The sequence below is a fragment of the Pseudophryne corroboree genome, chromosome 12 (genome assembly GCF_028390025.1).
Source record: "Pseudophryne corroboree isolate aPseCor3 chromosome 12, aPseCor3.hap2, whole genome shotgun sequence".
NCBI lineage: Eukaryota > Metazoa > Chordata > Amphibia > Anura > Myobatrachidae > Pseudophryne > Pseudophryne corroboree.
In genome coordinates, this window is record NC_086455.1 from 28739772 (window position 1) to 28757595 (window position 17824).

The window sequence follows — 17824 nt, forward strand, 5'->3', positions numbered from 1 at the left end:
ACAAGCATTGCAGACAATCCGCACTTGGGATGGGCGCCCAGCATCCACTACGGACTACGAGAAATAGAATTATCGGTAAGTAAATTCTTATTTTCTCTAACGTCCTAGTGGATGCTGGGGACTCCGTCAGGACCATGGGGATTATACCAAAGCTCCCAAACGGGCGGGAGAGTGCGGATGACTCTGCAGCACCGAATGAGAGAACTCCAGGTCCTCCTTAGCCAGAGTATCAAATTTGTAAAATTTTACAAACGTGTTCTCCCCTGACCACGTAGCTGCTCGGCAAAGTTGTAATGCCGAGACCCCTCGGGCAGCCGCCCAAGATGCGCCCACTTTCCTAGTGGAGTGGGCCTTTACAGATTTAGGCTGTGGCACGCCTGCCACAGAATGTGCAAGTTGGATTGTGCTACAGATCCAACGTGCAATCGTCTGTTTAGACGCAGGAGCACCCATCTTGTTGGGTGCATACAATATAAACAGCAAGTCAGACTTTCTGACTCCAGCCGTCCTAAACTATATATATATATATATATATATATTTTTAGGGTCCTGACAACGTCTATTAACCTGGAGTCCTCCAAGTCCCTAGAAGCCGCAGGCACCATAATAGGTTGTTTCAGGTGAAAAACCTGACACCCCCTTAGGAAGAAAACTGGAGACGAGTCCCAGTTCTGCCCTGTCCGAATGGAAATTTAAATATGGGCTTTTGTAAGACAAAGCCGCCCATTCTGACAATCGCCTGGCCGAGGCCAGGACCAACAGCATGGTCACTGTCCATGTGAGATATTGGTCAACAGCATGTTCACTTTCCATGTGATATATTTCAAATCCACAGATTTGAGCGGTTCAAACCAATATGATTTTAAGGAATCCCAACACTATGTTGAGATCCCACGGTGCCACTAGAGGCACAAAAAGGGGTGTATATGCAATACTCCCTTGACAATCTGGACTTCAGGAACTGAAGTCAATTCTTTTCGGAAGAAATTCTACAGGGCCGAAACTTAAAACCTTAAAGAACCCCAATTTTAGGCTCAAAACACTCCTGTTTTCAGGAAGTGTAGAATTCGACCTAGTTGAATTTTCTTCGTGGGGCCTTCCTGGCCTCACCCACGCAACATATTTTCACCACATGTGGTGATGACGTTGTGCGGTCACCTCCTTCCTGGCTTTGACCAGGGTAGGTATGACCTCTTATGGAATGCCTTTTTCCTTCAGGATCCGGCATTCAACCGCCATGCCGTCAAACGCAGCCGCGGTAAGTCTTGGAATAGACATGGTACCTGCTGAAGCAAGTCCCTTCTTAGCTCCCCAGGCCCTTAGTCCTCTGTGAGCATCTCTTGAAGTTCCGGGTACCAAGTCCCTCTTGGCCAATCCGGAGTCACGAGTATAGTTCATACTCCTCTATGTCTTATAATTCTCAATACCTTGGTTATGAGAAGCAGAGGAGGGAACACATACACCGACTGTTACACCCACGGTGTTACTAGGACATCCACAGCTATCGCCTGAAGGTCTCATGACCTGGCGCAATACCTGTCCCGTTTTTTGTTCGGGCGGGACGCCATCATTTCCACCTTTGGTCTTTGCCAATGGCTCACAATCATGCGGAAAAACTTCCCTATGAAGTTCCCACTCTCCCAGGTGGAGGTCATGCCTGCTGAGGAAGTCTGCTTCCCAGTCGTCCACTCCCGGAGAGAACACTGCTGACAGTGCTATCACATGATTTTCCGCCTAGCGAAAAATCCTTGCAGTTTTTTCACTGCCCTCCAGCTTCTTGTGTCGCCCTTTCTGTTTACGTGGGCGACTGCCGTGATGTTATCCCACTGGATCAATACCGGCTGACCTTGAAGCAGAGGTCTTGCTAAGTTTAGAGCCTTATAATTTTGCTCTTAGCTCCATCTATGTGGAGAGAATTCTCCAGACTTGATCACACTTTCCTGGAAATTTTTTCCCTGTGTGACTGCTCCCCAGCCTCTCAGGCTGGCCTCCGTGGTCCCCAGCATCCAATCCTGAATGCAGAATCTGTGGCCCTCTAGAAGATGAGCACTCTGTAATCACCACAGGAGAGACACCCTTGTCCTTGGATATAGGGTTATCCGCTGATGCATCTGAAGATGCGATCCGGACCATTTGTCCAGCAGATCCCACTGAAGAGTTCTTGCGTGAAATCTGCCGAATGGAATTGCTTCGTAATAAGCCACCATTTTTACCAGGACTCTTGTGCAATGATGCACTGACACTTTTCCTGGTTTTAGGAGGATCCCGATTAGCTCGGATAACTCCCTGGCTTTCTCCTCTGGGAGAAACACCTTTTTCTGGACTGTGTCCAGAATCATCCCTAGGAACAGTAGACGTGTCCTCGGAAAAGCTACGATTTTGGAATATTTAGAATCCACTCGTGCTGTCGTAGAACTATTAAAGATAGTGCTACTCCGACCTCCAACTGTTCTCTGGACCTTGCCCTTATCAGGAAAGCGTCCAAGTTTCTTTTAAGAAGAATCATCATTTCGGCCATTACCTTGGTAAAGACCCGGGGCGCCGTGGACAATCCAAACGGCAGCATCTGAACTGATAGTGACAGTTCTGTACCACGAACCTGAAGTACCCTTGGTGAGAAGGGCAAATTTGGACATGTAGGTAAATGTCCCTGATATCCAGTGACACCATCTCGTCCCCTTCTTCCTGGTTCGCTATCACTGCTCTGAGTGACTCCATCTTGATTTGAACGCTTGTATGTAAGTGTTCAAATATTTCAGATCTCACCGAGCCGTTTGGCTTCAGTACCACAATATAGTGTGGAATAATACCCCCTCCCTTGTTGTAGGAGGGGTACTTTGATTATCACCTGCTGGGAATACAGCCTGTGAATTGTTTCCAATACTGCCTCCCTGTCGGAGGTAGACGTTGGTAAAACAGACTTCCGGAACTTGTGAGGAGGAGACGTCTCGAATTTCCAATGTACACCTGGGATACTACATGTAGGATCCAGGAGTCCCCTTGCGAGTGAGCCCACTGCGTGCTGAAACTCTTGAGATGACCCCCTACCGCACCTGAGTCCGCTTGTACTGCCCCAGCGTCATGCTGCGGACTTGGCAGAAGCTGTGAAGGGCTTCTGTTCCTGGGAATGGGCTGCTTGCTGCAGTCTTCTTCCCGTTCCTCTACCCCTGGGCAGATATGACTGGCCTTTGCCCGCCTGCCCGTATGGGGACGAAAGGACTGAGACTGAAAAGACTGTGTCCTTTTCTGCTGAGATGTGACTCGGGGAACAAAAGGTGGATTTTTCAGCTGTTGCCATGGCCACCAGGTCCGATGGACCGCCCCTTTATACGGCAATACTTCCATGTGCCGTCTGGAATCTGCCTCACCTGACCACTGTCGTGTCTTCGTCTGGCAGATATGGACATCACATTTACTCTTGATGCCAGAATGCAAATATCCCTCTGCGCATCACGCATATATAGAAATGCATCCTTAAAATGCTCTATAGACAATAAAATCTTGTCCCTGTCAAGGGTATCAAAATTTTCAGTCAGGAAATCCGACCAAGCCCCCTCAGCGCTGCACATCCAGTCTGAGGCGATTGCTGGTCGTAGTATAACACCAGTATGTGTGTATATACTTCTTAGGCTATTTTTCAGCTTCCTATCAGCTGGCTCCTTGAGGGCGGCCGTATCTGGAGACGGTAACGCCACTTGTTTTTATAAGCGTGTGAGCGCCTTATCCACCCTAAGGTGTGTTTCCCAACTCGCCCTTACTTCTGGCGGGAAAGGGTATACCGCCCATAACTTTCTATCGGAGGAACCCCACGTATCATCACACACTTCATTTAATTTATCTGATTCAGGCAAAACTACAAGTAGTTTATTCACACCCTACAAAATACCCTTATTTGTGGTACTTGTAGTATCAGAAATATGTAACACCTCCTTCATGCCCTTAACATGTAACGTGTGGCCCTAAAGGAAAATACGTTTGTTTCTTCACCGTCGACACTGGAGTCAGTGTCCGTGAGGTAAATGGGCGTTTTTACAAGCCCCTGACGGTGTCTGAGACGCCTGGACAGGTACTAATTTGTTTGCCGGTCGTCTCATGTCGTCAACCGGCTCGCAGCGTGTTGACATGATCACGTACTTCCACAAGTAAGCCATCCATTCCGGTGTCGACTCCCTAGAGAGTGACATCACCATTACAGGCAATTTGCTCCGCCTCCTCACCAACATTTTCCTCATACATGTCGACACACACGTACCGACATACAGCACCCACACAGGGAATGCTCTGATAGAGGACAGGACCCACTAGCCCTTTGGGGAGACAGAGGGAGAGTTTGCCAGCACACACCAAAATGCTATAATTATACAGGGACAACCTTTATAAAAGTGTTCCTCCCTTATAGCATTTAATATATATTTATATCGCCAAATCAGTGCCCCCCCTCTCTGTTTTAACCATGTTTCTGTAGTGCAGTGCAGGGGAGAGCCTGGGAGCCTTCCCCTCAGCCTTTCTGTGAGGGAAAATGGCGCTGTGTGCTGAGGAGAATAAGCTCCGCCCCCTTTTCGGTGGGCTTTTTCTCCCGGTTTTTAAGAACTGGCCTGGGTTAAAATACATACATATAGCCTTAATGGCTATATGTGATGTATTTATTTTGCCAATAAGGTACTTATATTGCAGCAGCGCCCTGCACCCTCCGTGACTAGGTCAGTGAGCCGTGTGACAACAATGGCGCACAGCTGCAGTGCTGTGCGCTACCTTCATGAAGACTGTGAAGTCTTCTGCCGCCTGTTTCCGGACCTCCGTTCTGCCGTCTTCTTCAGCGTCTGTAAGGGGGATCGGCGGCGCGGCTCCGGGACGAACCCCAGGCTGACCTGTGTTCCGACTCCCTCTGGAGCTCAGTGTCCAGTAGCCTAAGATCCCAATCCATCCTGCACGCAGGTGAGTTGGAGATCTCTCCCCTAAGTCCCTCGTTGCAGTGATCCTGTTGCCAGCAGGAATCACTGAATGAAACCTAAAAAAAAAAAACTTTTCTAAACAGCTCTTTAAGAGAGCCACCTAGATTGCACCCTTCTCGGACGGGCACAAAAACCTAACTGAGGCTTGGAGGAGGGTCATAGGGGGAGGAGCCAGTACACACCATGTGACCTAAAAGCTTTTTTAGATGTGCCCTGTCTCCTGCGGAGCCCGCTATTCCCCATGGTCCTGACGGAGTCCCCAGCATCCACTAGGACGTTAGAGAAAAAACTCTAAAGTTAAACTTTTCTAGAGAAACTCTGTAGAACTCCCCTAGCTGTGACCAGCTCCTCCGGGCACATTTTCTACACTGAGTCTGGTAGGAGGGGCACAGAGGGAGGAGCCAGCCCACACTCTCAAACTCTTAAGGTGCCAATGGCTCCTGGTGGACCAGACTATACCCCATGGTACTAATGTGGACCCAACATCCTCTAGGACGTAAGAGAAAATAAACTATTCATATTCACATAGATCATACTTCCCAAAATGTCATACTTATGAATTGGGGACAGAGTGGTGCTATGATGATGATGATGATGTGACTGGAGGTTCCTTAACCACCTCATCTATGAACACCCATTCATTACCATGCATACCAGTAGCAGAGACGTGTGGCACCCATTCACCTCTGTGTGCTGTAAAGTATCTGCAAACAGAACCAATCCACCCAACTTTCCCATTTCTGTGGGTTGGACTGAGCCCTCAGATTAAGACTGACCCACCTGAAGGTAGCTGTAGCAGCAGTAGACTTCTGTAGCGGGCCGCCCCGAATGACTGGTGAAAGTAACTTTTGTAATTAATAGATGAATGTATGGTGATATGGTGATTTATGAATGTCATGAATGTAACAGTGATTGACAGATATAACAGTGATTTATAGATGTTATGAATGCAAACTACAAAACTTTATCCTAAAAACAAGTTTCCCTTAATTTACTACTAATTTCAACTTCCCTAACAACTAATGCATATATCTTCCCAAAGGACGTCTGCTGGCTTCTGTAGCTTCAGGGGCTGCTTTCTAAGACACTCATTTCTGCTAAAATTACGGTTCCAATTTCCTACAAGAATGTGCCCCACAGCGGTATTCCGCACACCCTTTTTTGTCACTACACAGGAGTAAATATTGACAGAAAGGAAAGGGGAAGCTTTGAGCTGCTTGCTAAAGCCTCCAGGAACACACAGGAATGTAAAACCGGTCACTCCTCCATGTAGAAGATAGAATGAGGACAGTCCTGATAACGCTTCCTTTTCCGCATCTTACTATTAACCCTTTTAGAGAAGGAGTCAAAAGGAAAAAAGACAATTTAAGATTTGAATGTTTTTTTTCAACTCTTAGTAAACAAAAGAAAATAACAAGCGATTAGGGGTTACGGTCGTTAGGTCGACACAGCTTAGGTCGACAGTCATTAGGTCGACCACTGAAGGCCGAAATGCATTAGGTCGACATGTACTATGTCAACAGGTCAAAAAGGTCGACATGTGTTTAAAAAAAAGTGTCTTTCATTTTTTGGATTTTTTTCCATACTTAACGATCCACGTCGACTACGATTGGAACGGTAAACTGTGCCGAGCGCAGCGGTAGTGGAGTGAGGCACCTTGCCCGAAGCACGGCGAGCGGACATGGTGCACTAATTGGTGTTCCCCGTCATATTACGATGAAAACGCCCCCAAAAAAGTTTTTTTAAAAAACCATGTCGACCTTTTGACCTACTACATGTCGACCTAATGACCATGTTGACCTATTGTCCCTGTTGACCTAATGCATGTCGACCTTCCATGGTCAACCTAATGACTGTCGACCTAAGTTGTGTCTACCCAACGACCCATACCCGCGATTAGAGTTGCCTTTTTTATTTTTAAAGGAAACCAGACTTATCACAAGTCAGTGGCTACTGTATATAGAAGTGGAGACCGTGGTTTGCATTGAGCTAGTGTGAGGAGCAATACCTTTTTCATTACAGTTTCTGTCACAGAGGTTTGTCTTTTCCTAGCACAACCCCCATAGAGTGGGAGTAGAACCCGTGGCACTGTTGTGATCCTGGTGTCGGTATGCTGACTGCCGGTCACTCATACCACATCCATATGCATGTGTGCATATTTATATGCATGTATATGTAGTGAATACCACTGATTATCTAGTTACAATGGCACCTGTTATAAGGGGTGGGATATATTAGGCAGCAAGTGAACCAAAACATCTTGATGTGTTAGAAGCATTGTTCTAACTGCGGGATGATGGGTACTAGAGGGGGAGGAGCTTCACACTTTTCTAAATTGTCATAGTGCCAGCTCCTACTAACCATGCCTCTATACCAGTGAAATCTTCCTGTGTCCCCTAGTGGAAGAAAGAGAAAAAAATGGGCCAGTGTAAGGATCTCAGCTACTTTAACATAGGCCAAATTGTGATGACTAGATAGGTCAGAGCATCTCCAAACAGCAGGTCTTGTGGGGTGTTCCCGGTATGTAGTGGCTAGTACCTACCAAATGTGATCCAAGGAAAAACAACCAGTGAATCGATGACAGGGTCGTTATCTCCCAAGACTTATTGATGCACCTTGGGAGTAAAGGCTAGCTCGCCTGGTCCTATGCCATAGAAGAGCTACTGTAGCACAAATTAGTGCAAAGTCAATGCAATGATGCAAAGCTGTCAGAACACACAGTGCACTGCAGCTTGCCCATGATGACCCTTGTCCAACGCCAAAAGTGCCTACAACGACTGTCAGAATTTAACCACGGAGCAATGGAAGAAGGCGAGCTAGCGGAGACAGTGTGATGCTCTTGGCAATGTTCTGCTGGGAAACCCTGGGGTCCGGGCATTCATGTGGATATTACATTGACCCATACCACTAAACATCATAAAAGACCAAGTACACCCCTTTATGTCAACGGTATACCCCGATGGCAGTGGCCTCCTTAGGTAGGGTAATGCACCGCGCCGCAATGTAAACATTGCGCAGGAATGGTTTAGGGAACACGACAAAGAGTTCAAGGTGCTGACTTGGCCTCCAAAATCCCCAGATCTCAATACGATGGAGCATCTGTGGGATGTTCTGGAAAAACAAGTCCGAGACATGGAGGTCCCACCTCACAACTTACAGGTCTTAAAGGATCTGCTGCTAATGTCTTGGTACCAGATACCACGGGACACCTTCAGAGGTCTATGACTCGATGGGTCAGAGCTGTTCTGGCAGCACAAAGGTAAACTACACAATATTAGGCAGGTGTTATGGCTGATCAGTGTATATATATATGAGTAGAAATTATTTACAAATACAGGGAAAACACTATCCATTCCATAAAATCAATGGCCCACAATGTATATAGGAATTAAACAAAACAAAGGGTAAAAAAAAAATATCAAACTTTACCTCGCTGGTTCTAAAGATCATCCTGTAGTTGTACTGAGGCCCATTCTCTTTTGCATCTTCCAGTTTTTCTCTGCGAATGCTTACGGCCAAAGGACCCAGATTCTCGTCAGACCCAAAGTAATTCCAGTGCTCTGAAAACCATAGAAATTATTATAGGTAACACTAGTAATCCACACTGATCAGACATTATATATTTAAAGTCTTGTTACAAAATGACATATTTCTTATCAGGAAGTCAGCGTTCACAGAGAAAGCCCTTCTGCCGCAGATGTTATGTCAAATATCATCCACTGTCCCAAATTAATGTATTTAAGAGTGTTCATTCTAGCACCCTGCGCCTGTCACACCCGGTGCAGTTCCTCTTTTCTGCCTGGTGTGGCGCTCTCTGCTCTGCCGCTTATATCACACTCCGGTCTGTATCTCAGTGCTGAGATACAGACTAGAGAGTGATAGAAGCACCAGAGCAGAGAGAGAGAGACTCCCCAGGCAGGAATGGTGCTAGAATGAACACTATTTAACTAGTGTTCATGCAAGGCTGATTTATAAGGTCACATTTAAAAATGGCACCAACAGGGCCGCAGCCCCCTTCCCGGATGCTGAACCCCCTTTTTCAACGGCATGTGCACGTGTGCCCTCCGACACCACAGCACCCTGCCCTGCCTCAGTGCTGGCGGGAACACTATTATATAGTAATTACTTTACAGCCGTTTACACACACTCCACAGGTCTTTAGATTAGGCCCACTTTTGGCAATGACCCATTAGGAAGGAAATTCATTTGTCGGCAAAATCCCATTTCTGCGCTAAAAATGGGGCATTTATCGCGAATAGCCTATTTCCCTATAGATTGTAAGCTTGCGAGCAGGGCCTTCCTACCGTCTGTCTGTCTTTGCCCAGTTTTGTTCTATAACTGTTGTTCTAATTGTAAAGCGCAACGGAATGTGCTGCGCTATATGAGAAACTGCTAATAAATAAATAAATAAATTGTCCGCAAAAAAAATGACAGTCAATAATTCTCCATAGGTGTACATTCTAAATCACTTAGAAGTTTTTAATTGGCCAATAATCACATATATTGGGGTGAAAAAGTGCAAAATGATGGAAATTGGGGTGGAAGATATGGGACAAGTATATCGGAAAGCTTTATAAGTGGGACAAGTGTACACTTTTCTTTGGTTTTGCAGACAGGATTTATCAAGCAAATCCTGTTTTCGCACATTTGCAATTGGAGAAGTCGAAAAACGGAAGCGCTCATACTGGCAAGAAGCAGTTTTCGCTGCACTTTTCGCATTGTATGCACAAGAAGTGAATCCGCGATAAATTACCGCGTTTTGCTGACAATTGAATTCTCCACTAAATGTTCTAGCTCATCACTAGAGAAAAAATAAATGTATTTCTCATTATTCCATAGGGGAAAAGAAATGGGCGTTTCTTGGTAAAATAACTTGTGTAAGACAGTGGCCAATCACATTAAGTCCCACCCACATTTGTAAACACAGCATGGCAGGGTGTGGTGGCATGAACTGAACCATCATGCCCTTGCTACTCAGTGTTTCGGTGGTGGCTGGGGCTTCTCATGGGGGGTAATTTATCAAAGCTTGGCGAGAGAAAAGATGGAGAGAAATAAAGTACTCCGCTTCTGTCATTTTACAGGCTATGGGGGACATGTACTAAGCAGTGATAAAAGTGGAGAAGTGAGCCAGTGGAGAAGTTGCCCATGGCAGCCAATCAGCTGCTCTGTGTACTATTATAATATGCAAATTATAAACGTTATGTCAATGTTGATTGGTTGCCATGGGCAACTTCTCCACTGGCTCACTTCTCCACTTTTATCACTGCTTAGTACATTTCCCCATATGTTTGAAAAATGACAGTTATGAGTTGATTGGTTGGTACTTTCTCTCTTTACAAGCTGTGAGAAATCTCTATGATTTGAATGCTGCCCCCACCCACCTTGCAGCAGGTAAGTGCTCTCCAGAAAAATTCCCTGCTCACTCAGAAGATCACCGCATTATTGATGAGCTTCTCTGACACTACAGTACTCTACTTGACTTGTATATAAACCTTAGCTTATAAAGGCCGGTATTACAAAAACACAGGGATAGCTCTACCTTGCAGCTCCATATTGGCATTCCTTTGAACAACTACATCAGTATCACATCACTTTGCAGCTAAAGAAAAAGCACATGGCCTTGGGGCTTAGATGGTTACACAGAGTGGAGGTTCCACCACTAGAACGGCCTAGTAATGTGGTGAGTTATCGTATTGCATTAAAGCAGGTGTTCTCAACTCCAGACCTCAAGTACCATCAGCAGGTCACGTTTTGTGGATTTATTCAGTCACAGACAGATGAGTTAATCTATGTATTGCTTCCACACACAGAAATGGAATAGTTTGCTGGAAGGAACAATAACTGGGGTAATGTGTGATCGGAGTAGCGTGTGAGTACGTGACTGGACTGCTCCAGAAGATAGAGGCTCCGTCTCGGCAGTCTACTTTTACAGGTGTCTTTGGATTGCATTCCATTAGCAATGTTCTCGTTACAGCCTAATTACATTCCTTGAGACACAGACACGAACGCAACATGTTGAATATGCCACAGTCCCTACGATCAAAGTTTTACTTACTGAGCTGACCTATTACAGTATTAATAAAACAGTCAGTGTTGGCATTTAATCTGAAATACTAGCCGGAGGCTCCGTGCTGGAGTGTTGCCCTTTGTCATAAATGCATCCATGTAGAAAAAGGGCTGCTCTGTGCATGCAAAACCTGCTCCGTAAATGTTCTACTAAATGATCAGATTATTCCACTTTTCAGCCCTTTTCAATGTGCAGACAATGGTAAGGGCTTAATGCAGAGGTTCACAAACGTGGCCTTTAAGGCACCCCAACCGCCCAGGTTTTACGGATATCCATGCTTAGGCACAGGTGACTTAACTAGTGCCTCAGTGAGTTTGATTATACCATCTGTGCACAAGCACCTGGACTGCTGGGGTGCCTTGAGAACTGCGTTTAGGAACCACTGAGTTAATGGCTTATATATCAAAAGCTCCTTCCTGTTTACTGGAAAAAAATATGTATTCTATTCCAAACATGCCCGCAATGATCAATGTTCAATCTCAGGCTTGTGCGGTGTGCATGGGAGGGGTTGGGGATGGAATACAGGCAGGCGGGATCCCGGAAGGTCAGTATACCAATCCCGGCCGTTAGAATACGACAGCGGGGCGAGTGCTAGAAAGCTTGTGGGCTCACTGCGCTCCCCTAGCTGCGGGCTCGATGGCTAAAATCCTATATAAATTCAATTTCAATTTCCTTTTTTACAGATTTAAATTCAATAATAACCATAACTTTTTCAAAAAGATGCGAATATTCACTTACTAAAAAAATTGCAAATTCCACAGTCTAGTGTAACGTATACATTAGCTTGATACAAAGAAACAGGTACAAACGTGACTAAAACACGTTCTAGATGACCCAGGTGTACATCGTAAAGGCAAGAGAAAAACATTATCGTAATGAGAAAGCAAAACCGAAGACTCCCAGAACTGAAATCAAAGAACTCAATAAATCAGACCGACGCCAGTACAAGTTGATACAGTTAAAAGATGTCTGCGTAATGTAGGTCTCAATGGTCGCATAGCCTGCATTAAACCATTGTTGAGGTCTGTAAAAAGAAAAGTAAAACACCTATGATGGGCCAAAGAACACCGGTATTGGAAACTGGATCAGTGGAAAAAATTATTTTGGACCAACAATTCCACATTATAACTTTTCAGAACCAGAAGACGCCAGTATATTTGAAGAGTGGTTGGGGAGAACGTGTGTTAGATAATTGCATAAGTCATACAGATAAACATGGTGGTGGTCATGACATGATTTGGGGTGGTTTTGGTGGAGGAAAGGATGGAGATTTAGTTCAAATAACATCAACTATGGATAAGAAACGATACCACAGTATTTTTTAGTACATCACACTGTACCAAGTGGAACTCAAAATATTGGAAAGGGGTACATCATGTAACACGATAACGACCCAAAGCACACATCTACACTGTGGGGTATATTCAATTAAAGTAGAATCCATTCGGACATGCATTTGTCGGAATGGATCAGACAAGCCCTATTCAATGTGCGGCCAAATCCGACTGCCGGATTTGGCCGTTCCCAGTGTCCCGTCCTGGTTCTGCTGTCAGCGGTGGCTGTCAGCAGCGGAGGGGGTTGCCTGTCACTGATGGCCAGGGGGTGCGCTGGCAGCGGTGCCCGGGGTTTGCTGCCAGGAGTGAGGAGCCTGGCCGGGGGGACACCCTGCTCAATCAGACTTTTTTTTTAAAGTCGGATTGAGATTGTCGGAAATGGGTCCAAAAACTGTCGAATTTGGCCCCGTTTCAGACAGAAGCACGCAAATTGGCGACTATTCCGCCGATCCGCGTGCTTTCCGACAAGTCGAATTTCCCGACTGGCCCAGAAAAATCTGGGTGGGATTGAATAGGTCGGAACCCCTTCCGACCTAAAAACTGCCGTCTTTCCGACAACGCGGCAGTTTCAAGTGTAATTGAATATACAGATGGGTCCATGTTTATCTTGACCTTTAAAAGGATTAACTGAGACTGGGCAGTCGGACTTAATCCCCTGCTGTATTGTTCTCTGTATTGTATTGCAGCTGAGAACAATAGATGAAGGGTTTATGTTAATAAAATTAGACAGAAAAGTTGGTGTAATGGCTCCAACAAATACTAAATACTTATGGGAATGTCTGAATCAGGCCTGGAAAGGCATAATTCACGACACTCTAGAAAAGTTGGTCTCTCAAATGGCCAAATTATGTGAAGCAGTGATATGCGCCAAAGGAGGACACATTGATGAAAGCCAATTTGAATCTGAAATGTATGTTATACTACAAAATTAAAAATAATTTTGATAATGTTTAGTCACAATATCATGTGAAACATTATTATGAATGAATATTTTCATTACTTCACTACATTTTGCCTTTTAATAACAATTATTTTCCTTGAACTTTTGTATGCTAGTGTATAATGGGTACAAGGTGTGCTGTGCATACAGGCCCCGGGTCCAGAGGGACCCACACCGCACACCCTGCACCTATGTATTTAGACTTCCTCCTCCGGAGTCCAGCAGCGGTGGCCGGCGTTGCAGACATAAATCACTGAGAAAATATGTCCACGGCGGCCATTTTCCCAGTGATTTGCACATGTGCAATAGCGATGTCCCAGGGGAAAAGGCACGGGTGCCATGTTCCCGGAGACATGCGCAGTAGACTCTGTCTTCACTGCCAGAGAGGAGGGGGCCCTCAGCTCTATAGAAACGCCCCTGCCAAGGACTATGTCTAGCTCCACCCATGGGGCATTTCTATTACTCCTTACACTTGGAGAAGTCATTATAAGGGCAGTATAGGACACAACTACTTGCTATGAAATGTATTTAAAATATATTCCAATCTGGTTGTATGAAGCCTCCTGACAGGTTTCCGGGGATATAGTGTAACTTGTGAACAGGGAAATGGGTGACGAGTGTCCTTGTCAGTCAGGCTGAAGCTTATTGCCAGCAATTAGACAGACAGACAGACAGACAGACAGACAGACAGACAAATTAAGATCTGGGACATTCACATAAACCATTACAAATCACCGGTCAAATTAAGACGAACAATAACAGATGGAAAGAAACTGCACTTAAAACGAGATATTCTCGTTCTAATACACCTAAAGCGTCTACAGGAAGGAAAAAGGGAGAAGATGCAATGGTTAGGATGATAACAATCCTGTACAATGCTTTTTCCTTTGCGGAGGCAATTTTCATAATAAGTATCAATTGACGGCAGCTCACAGCCAACAATACTGCTAATATTAAATGTTCTGCTGCTGTCAGTGGAATTGGCTGTGATTGGGAAATGTTGTATTGATGGGAGAGTGTTTTTTGAACTTGCAAATGAGCGCTAAAGTGTTTACTCCAAAAAAAAAAAAAAACTTTGCAAACTTATACAACACTGAAATATTATTATTGTACATTTTTCTGTACCTTAAAATGCCGTAAGGACCGTTGCTTGCTACCACTTTTCAGCAATTATTTAAAAAGGGCAAAAATCAGTTACTGGAGATATTTTAAAAACCTCCAGTACCTTCCTTAAACTGGGTACACACGTGACGATCTAGCCAACTATTTTGGCTAGATAGGTCGTTGATCGATAATAAGAATTTACTTACCGATAATTCTATTTCTCGTAGTCCGTAGTGGATGCTGGGGACTCCGTAAGGACCATGGGGAATAGCGGCTCCGCAGGAGACTGGGCACATCTAAAGAAAGCTTTAGGACTATCTGGTGTGCACTGGCTCCTCCCCCTATGACCCTCCTCCAAGCCTCAGTTAGGATACTGTGCCCGGACGAGCGTACACAATAAGGAAGGATTTTGAATCCCGGGTAAGACTCATACCAGCCACACCAATCACACTGTACAACTTGTGATCTGAACCCAGTTAACAGCATGATAACAGAGGAGCCTCTAGAAAAGATGGCTCACTACAGCAATAACCCGATTTTTTGGTAACAATAACTATGTACCAGTATTGCAGACAATCCGCACTTGGGATGGGCGCCCAGCATCCACTACGGACTACGAGAAATAGAATTATCGGTAAGTAAATTCTTATTTTCTCTAACGTCCTAAGTGGATGCTGGGGACTCCGTAAGGACCATGGGGATTATACCAAAGCTCCCAAACGGGCGGGAGAGTGCGGATGACTCTGCAGCACCAATTGAGAGAACTCCAGGTCCTCCTCAGCCAGGGTATCAATTTTGTAGAATTTTACAAACGTATTTGCTCCTGACCAAGTAGCTGCTCGGCAAAGTTGTAAAGCCGAGACCCCTCGGGCAGCCGCCCAAGATGAGCCCACCTTCCTTGTGGAGTGGGCATTTACAGATTTTTGGCTGTGGCAGGCCTGCCACAGAATGTGCAAGCTGAATTGTACTACAAATCCAACGAGCAATAGTCTGCTTAGAAGCAGGAGCACCCAGCTTGTTGGGTGCATACAGGATAAACAGCGAGTCAGATTTTCTGACTCCAGCCGTCCTGGAAACATATATTTTCAGGGCCCTGACAACGTCTAGCAACTTGGAGTCCTCCAAGTCCCTAGTAGCCGCAGGCACCACAATAGGTTGGTTCAGGTGAAACGCTGAAACCAACTTAGGGAGAAACTGAGGACGAGTCCTCAATTCCGCCCTGTCCGAATGGAAAATCAGATAAGGGCTTTTACAGGATAAAGCCGCCAATTCTGACACGCGCCTGGCCCAGGCCAGGGCCAACAGCATGACCACTTTCCATGTGAGATATTTTAACTCCACAGATTTAAGTGGTTCAAACCAATGTGACTTTTGGAACCCAAAAAACTACATTGAGATCCCAAAGTGCCACTGGAGGCACAAAAGGAGGCTGTATATGCAGTACCCCTTTTACAAACGTCTGAACTTCAGGGACTGAAGCTAGTTCTTTTTGGAAGAAAATTGACAGGGCCGAAATTTGAACCTTAATGGACCCCAATTTCAGGCCCATAGACACTCCTGTTTGCAGGAAATGTAGGAATCGACCCAGTTGAATTTCCTCCGTCGGGCCTTACTGGCCTCGCACCACGCAACATATTTTCGCCAAATGCGGTGATAATGTTTTGCGGTTACATCCTTCCTGGCTTTGATCAGGATAGGGATGACTTCATCCGGAATGCCTTGCTAAGCTTAGAGCATTGTAAATGGCCCTTAGCTTCAGGATATTTATGTGAAGTGATGTCTCCAGGCTTGACCATAAGCCCTGGATATTCCTTCCCTGTGTGACTGCTCCCCAGCCTCGCAGGCTGGCATCCGTGGTCACCAGGACCCAGTCCTGAATGCCGAATCTGCGGCCCTCTAGAAGATGAGCACTCTGCAACCACCACAGGAGGGACACCCTTGTCCTTGGTGACAGGGTTATCCGCTGATGCATCTGAAGATGCGACCCGGACCATTTGTCCAGCAGGTCCCACTGGAAAGTTCTTGCGTGGAATCTGCCGAATGGGATTGCTTCGTAGGAAGCCACCATTTTACCCAGAACCCTTGTGCATTGATGCACTGAGACTTGGCTCGGTTTTAGGAGGTTCCTGACTAGCTCGGATAACTCCCTGTCTTTCCCCTCCGGGAGAAACACCTTTTTCTGGACTGTGTCCAGGATCATCCCTAGGAACCGAAGACAAGTCGTCGGAACCAGCTGCGATTTTGGAATATTGAGAATCCAATCGTGCTGCCGCAACACTACCTGAGATAGTGCTACACCGACCTCCAACTGTTCCATGGATCTTACCCTTATCAGGGAATCGTCCAAGTAAGGGATAACTAAAATTCCCTTCCTTCGAAGGAATATCATCATTTCGGCCATTACCTTGGTAAAGACCCGGGGTGCCGTGGACCATCCATACGGCAGCGTCTGAACTGATAGTGACAGTTCTGTACCATAAACCTGAGGTACCCTTGGTGAGAAGGGTAAATTTTGACATGAAGGTAAGCATCCTTGATGTCCCGAGACATCATGTAGTCCCCTTCTTCCAGGTTCGCAATCACTGCTCTGAGTGACTCAATCTTGAATTTGAACCTCTGTATGTAAGTGTTCAAAGATTTTAGATTTAGAATCGGTCTCACCGAGCCGTCCGGCTTCGGTACCACAACAGTGTGGAATAATACCCCGTTCCCTGTTGCAGGAGGGGTACCTTGATTATCACCTGCTGGGAATACAGCTTGTGAATGGCTTCCAAAACTGTCTCCCTGTCAGAAGGAGACATCGGTAAAGCTGACTTTAGGAAAACGGCGAGGGGGAGACGTCTCGAATTCTAATTTGTACCCCTGAGATATCACCTGAAGGATCCAGGGGTCTACTTGCGAGTGAGCCCACTGCGCGCTGAAATTCATTGAGACGGGCCCCCCACCGTGCCTGATTCTGCTTGTAAAGCCCCAGCGTCATACTGAGGGCTTGGCAGAGGCGGGAGAGGGTTTCTGTTCCTGGGAACTGGCTGATTTCTGCAGCCTTTTTCCTCTCCCTCTGTCACGGGGCAGAAATGAGGAACATTTTTCCCGCTTGTCCACGAAAAGACTGCGCCTGATAATACGGCGTCTTCTCATGTTGAGAGGCGACCTGGGGTACAAACGTGGATTTCCCAGCTGTTGCCGTGGCCACCAGGTCTGTAAGACCGACCCCAAATAACTCCTCCCCTTATTAAGGCAATACTTCCAAATGCCGTTTGGAATCCGCATCACCTGACCACTGACGTGTCCATAACCCTCTACTGGTAGAAATGGACAACGCACTTAGACTTGATGCCAGTCGGCAAATATTCCGCTGTGCATCACGCATATATAGAAATGCATCTTTTAAATGCTCTATAGGCAAAAATATACTGTCCCTATCTAG

General features: G+C 45.8%; 1 protein-coding gene across 7 annotated transcripts in view; it reads right to left on the reverse strand.

The window, feature by feature from the left end:
- Window positions 1–17824, reverse strand: part of SIPA1L1 (signal induced proliferation associated 1 like 1) — a 396543-nt gene that overhangs the window by 135604 nt on the left and 243115 nt on the right. For all 7 annotated transcript variants that reach the window (XM_063947278.1, XM_063947276.1, XM_063947275.1 and 4 more), the window contains one exon: window positions 8382–8512. In XM_063947278.1, coding sequence (XP_063803348.1) covers window positions 8382–8512 — 131 coding nt within the window. The remainder of the gene's footprint in view (window positions 1–8381; window positions 8513–17824) is intronic.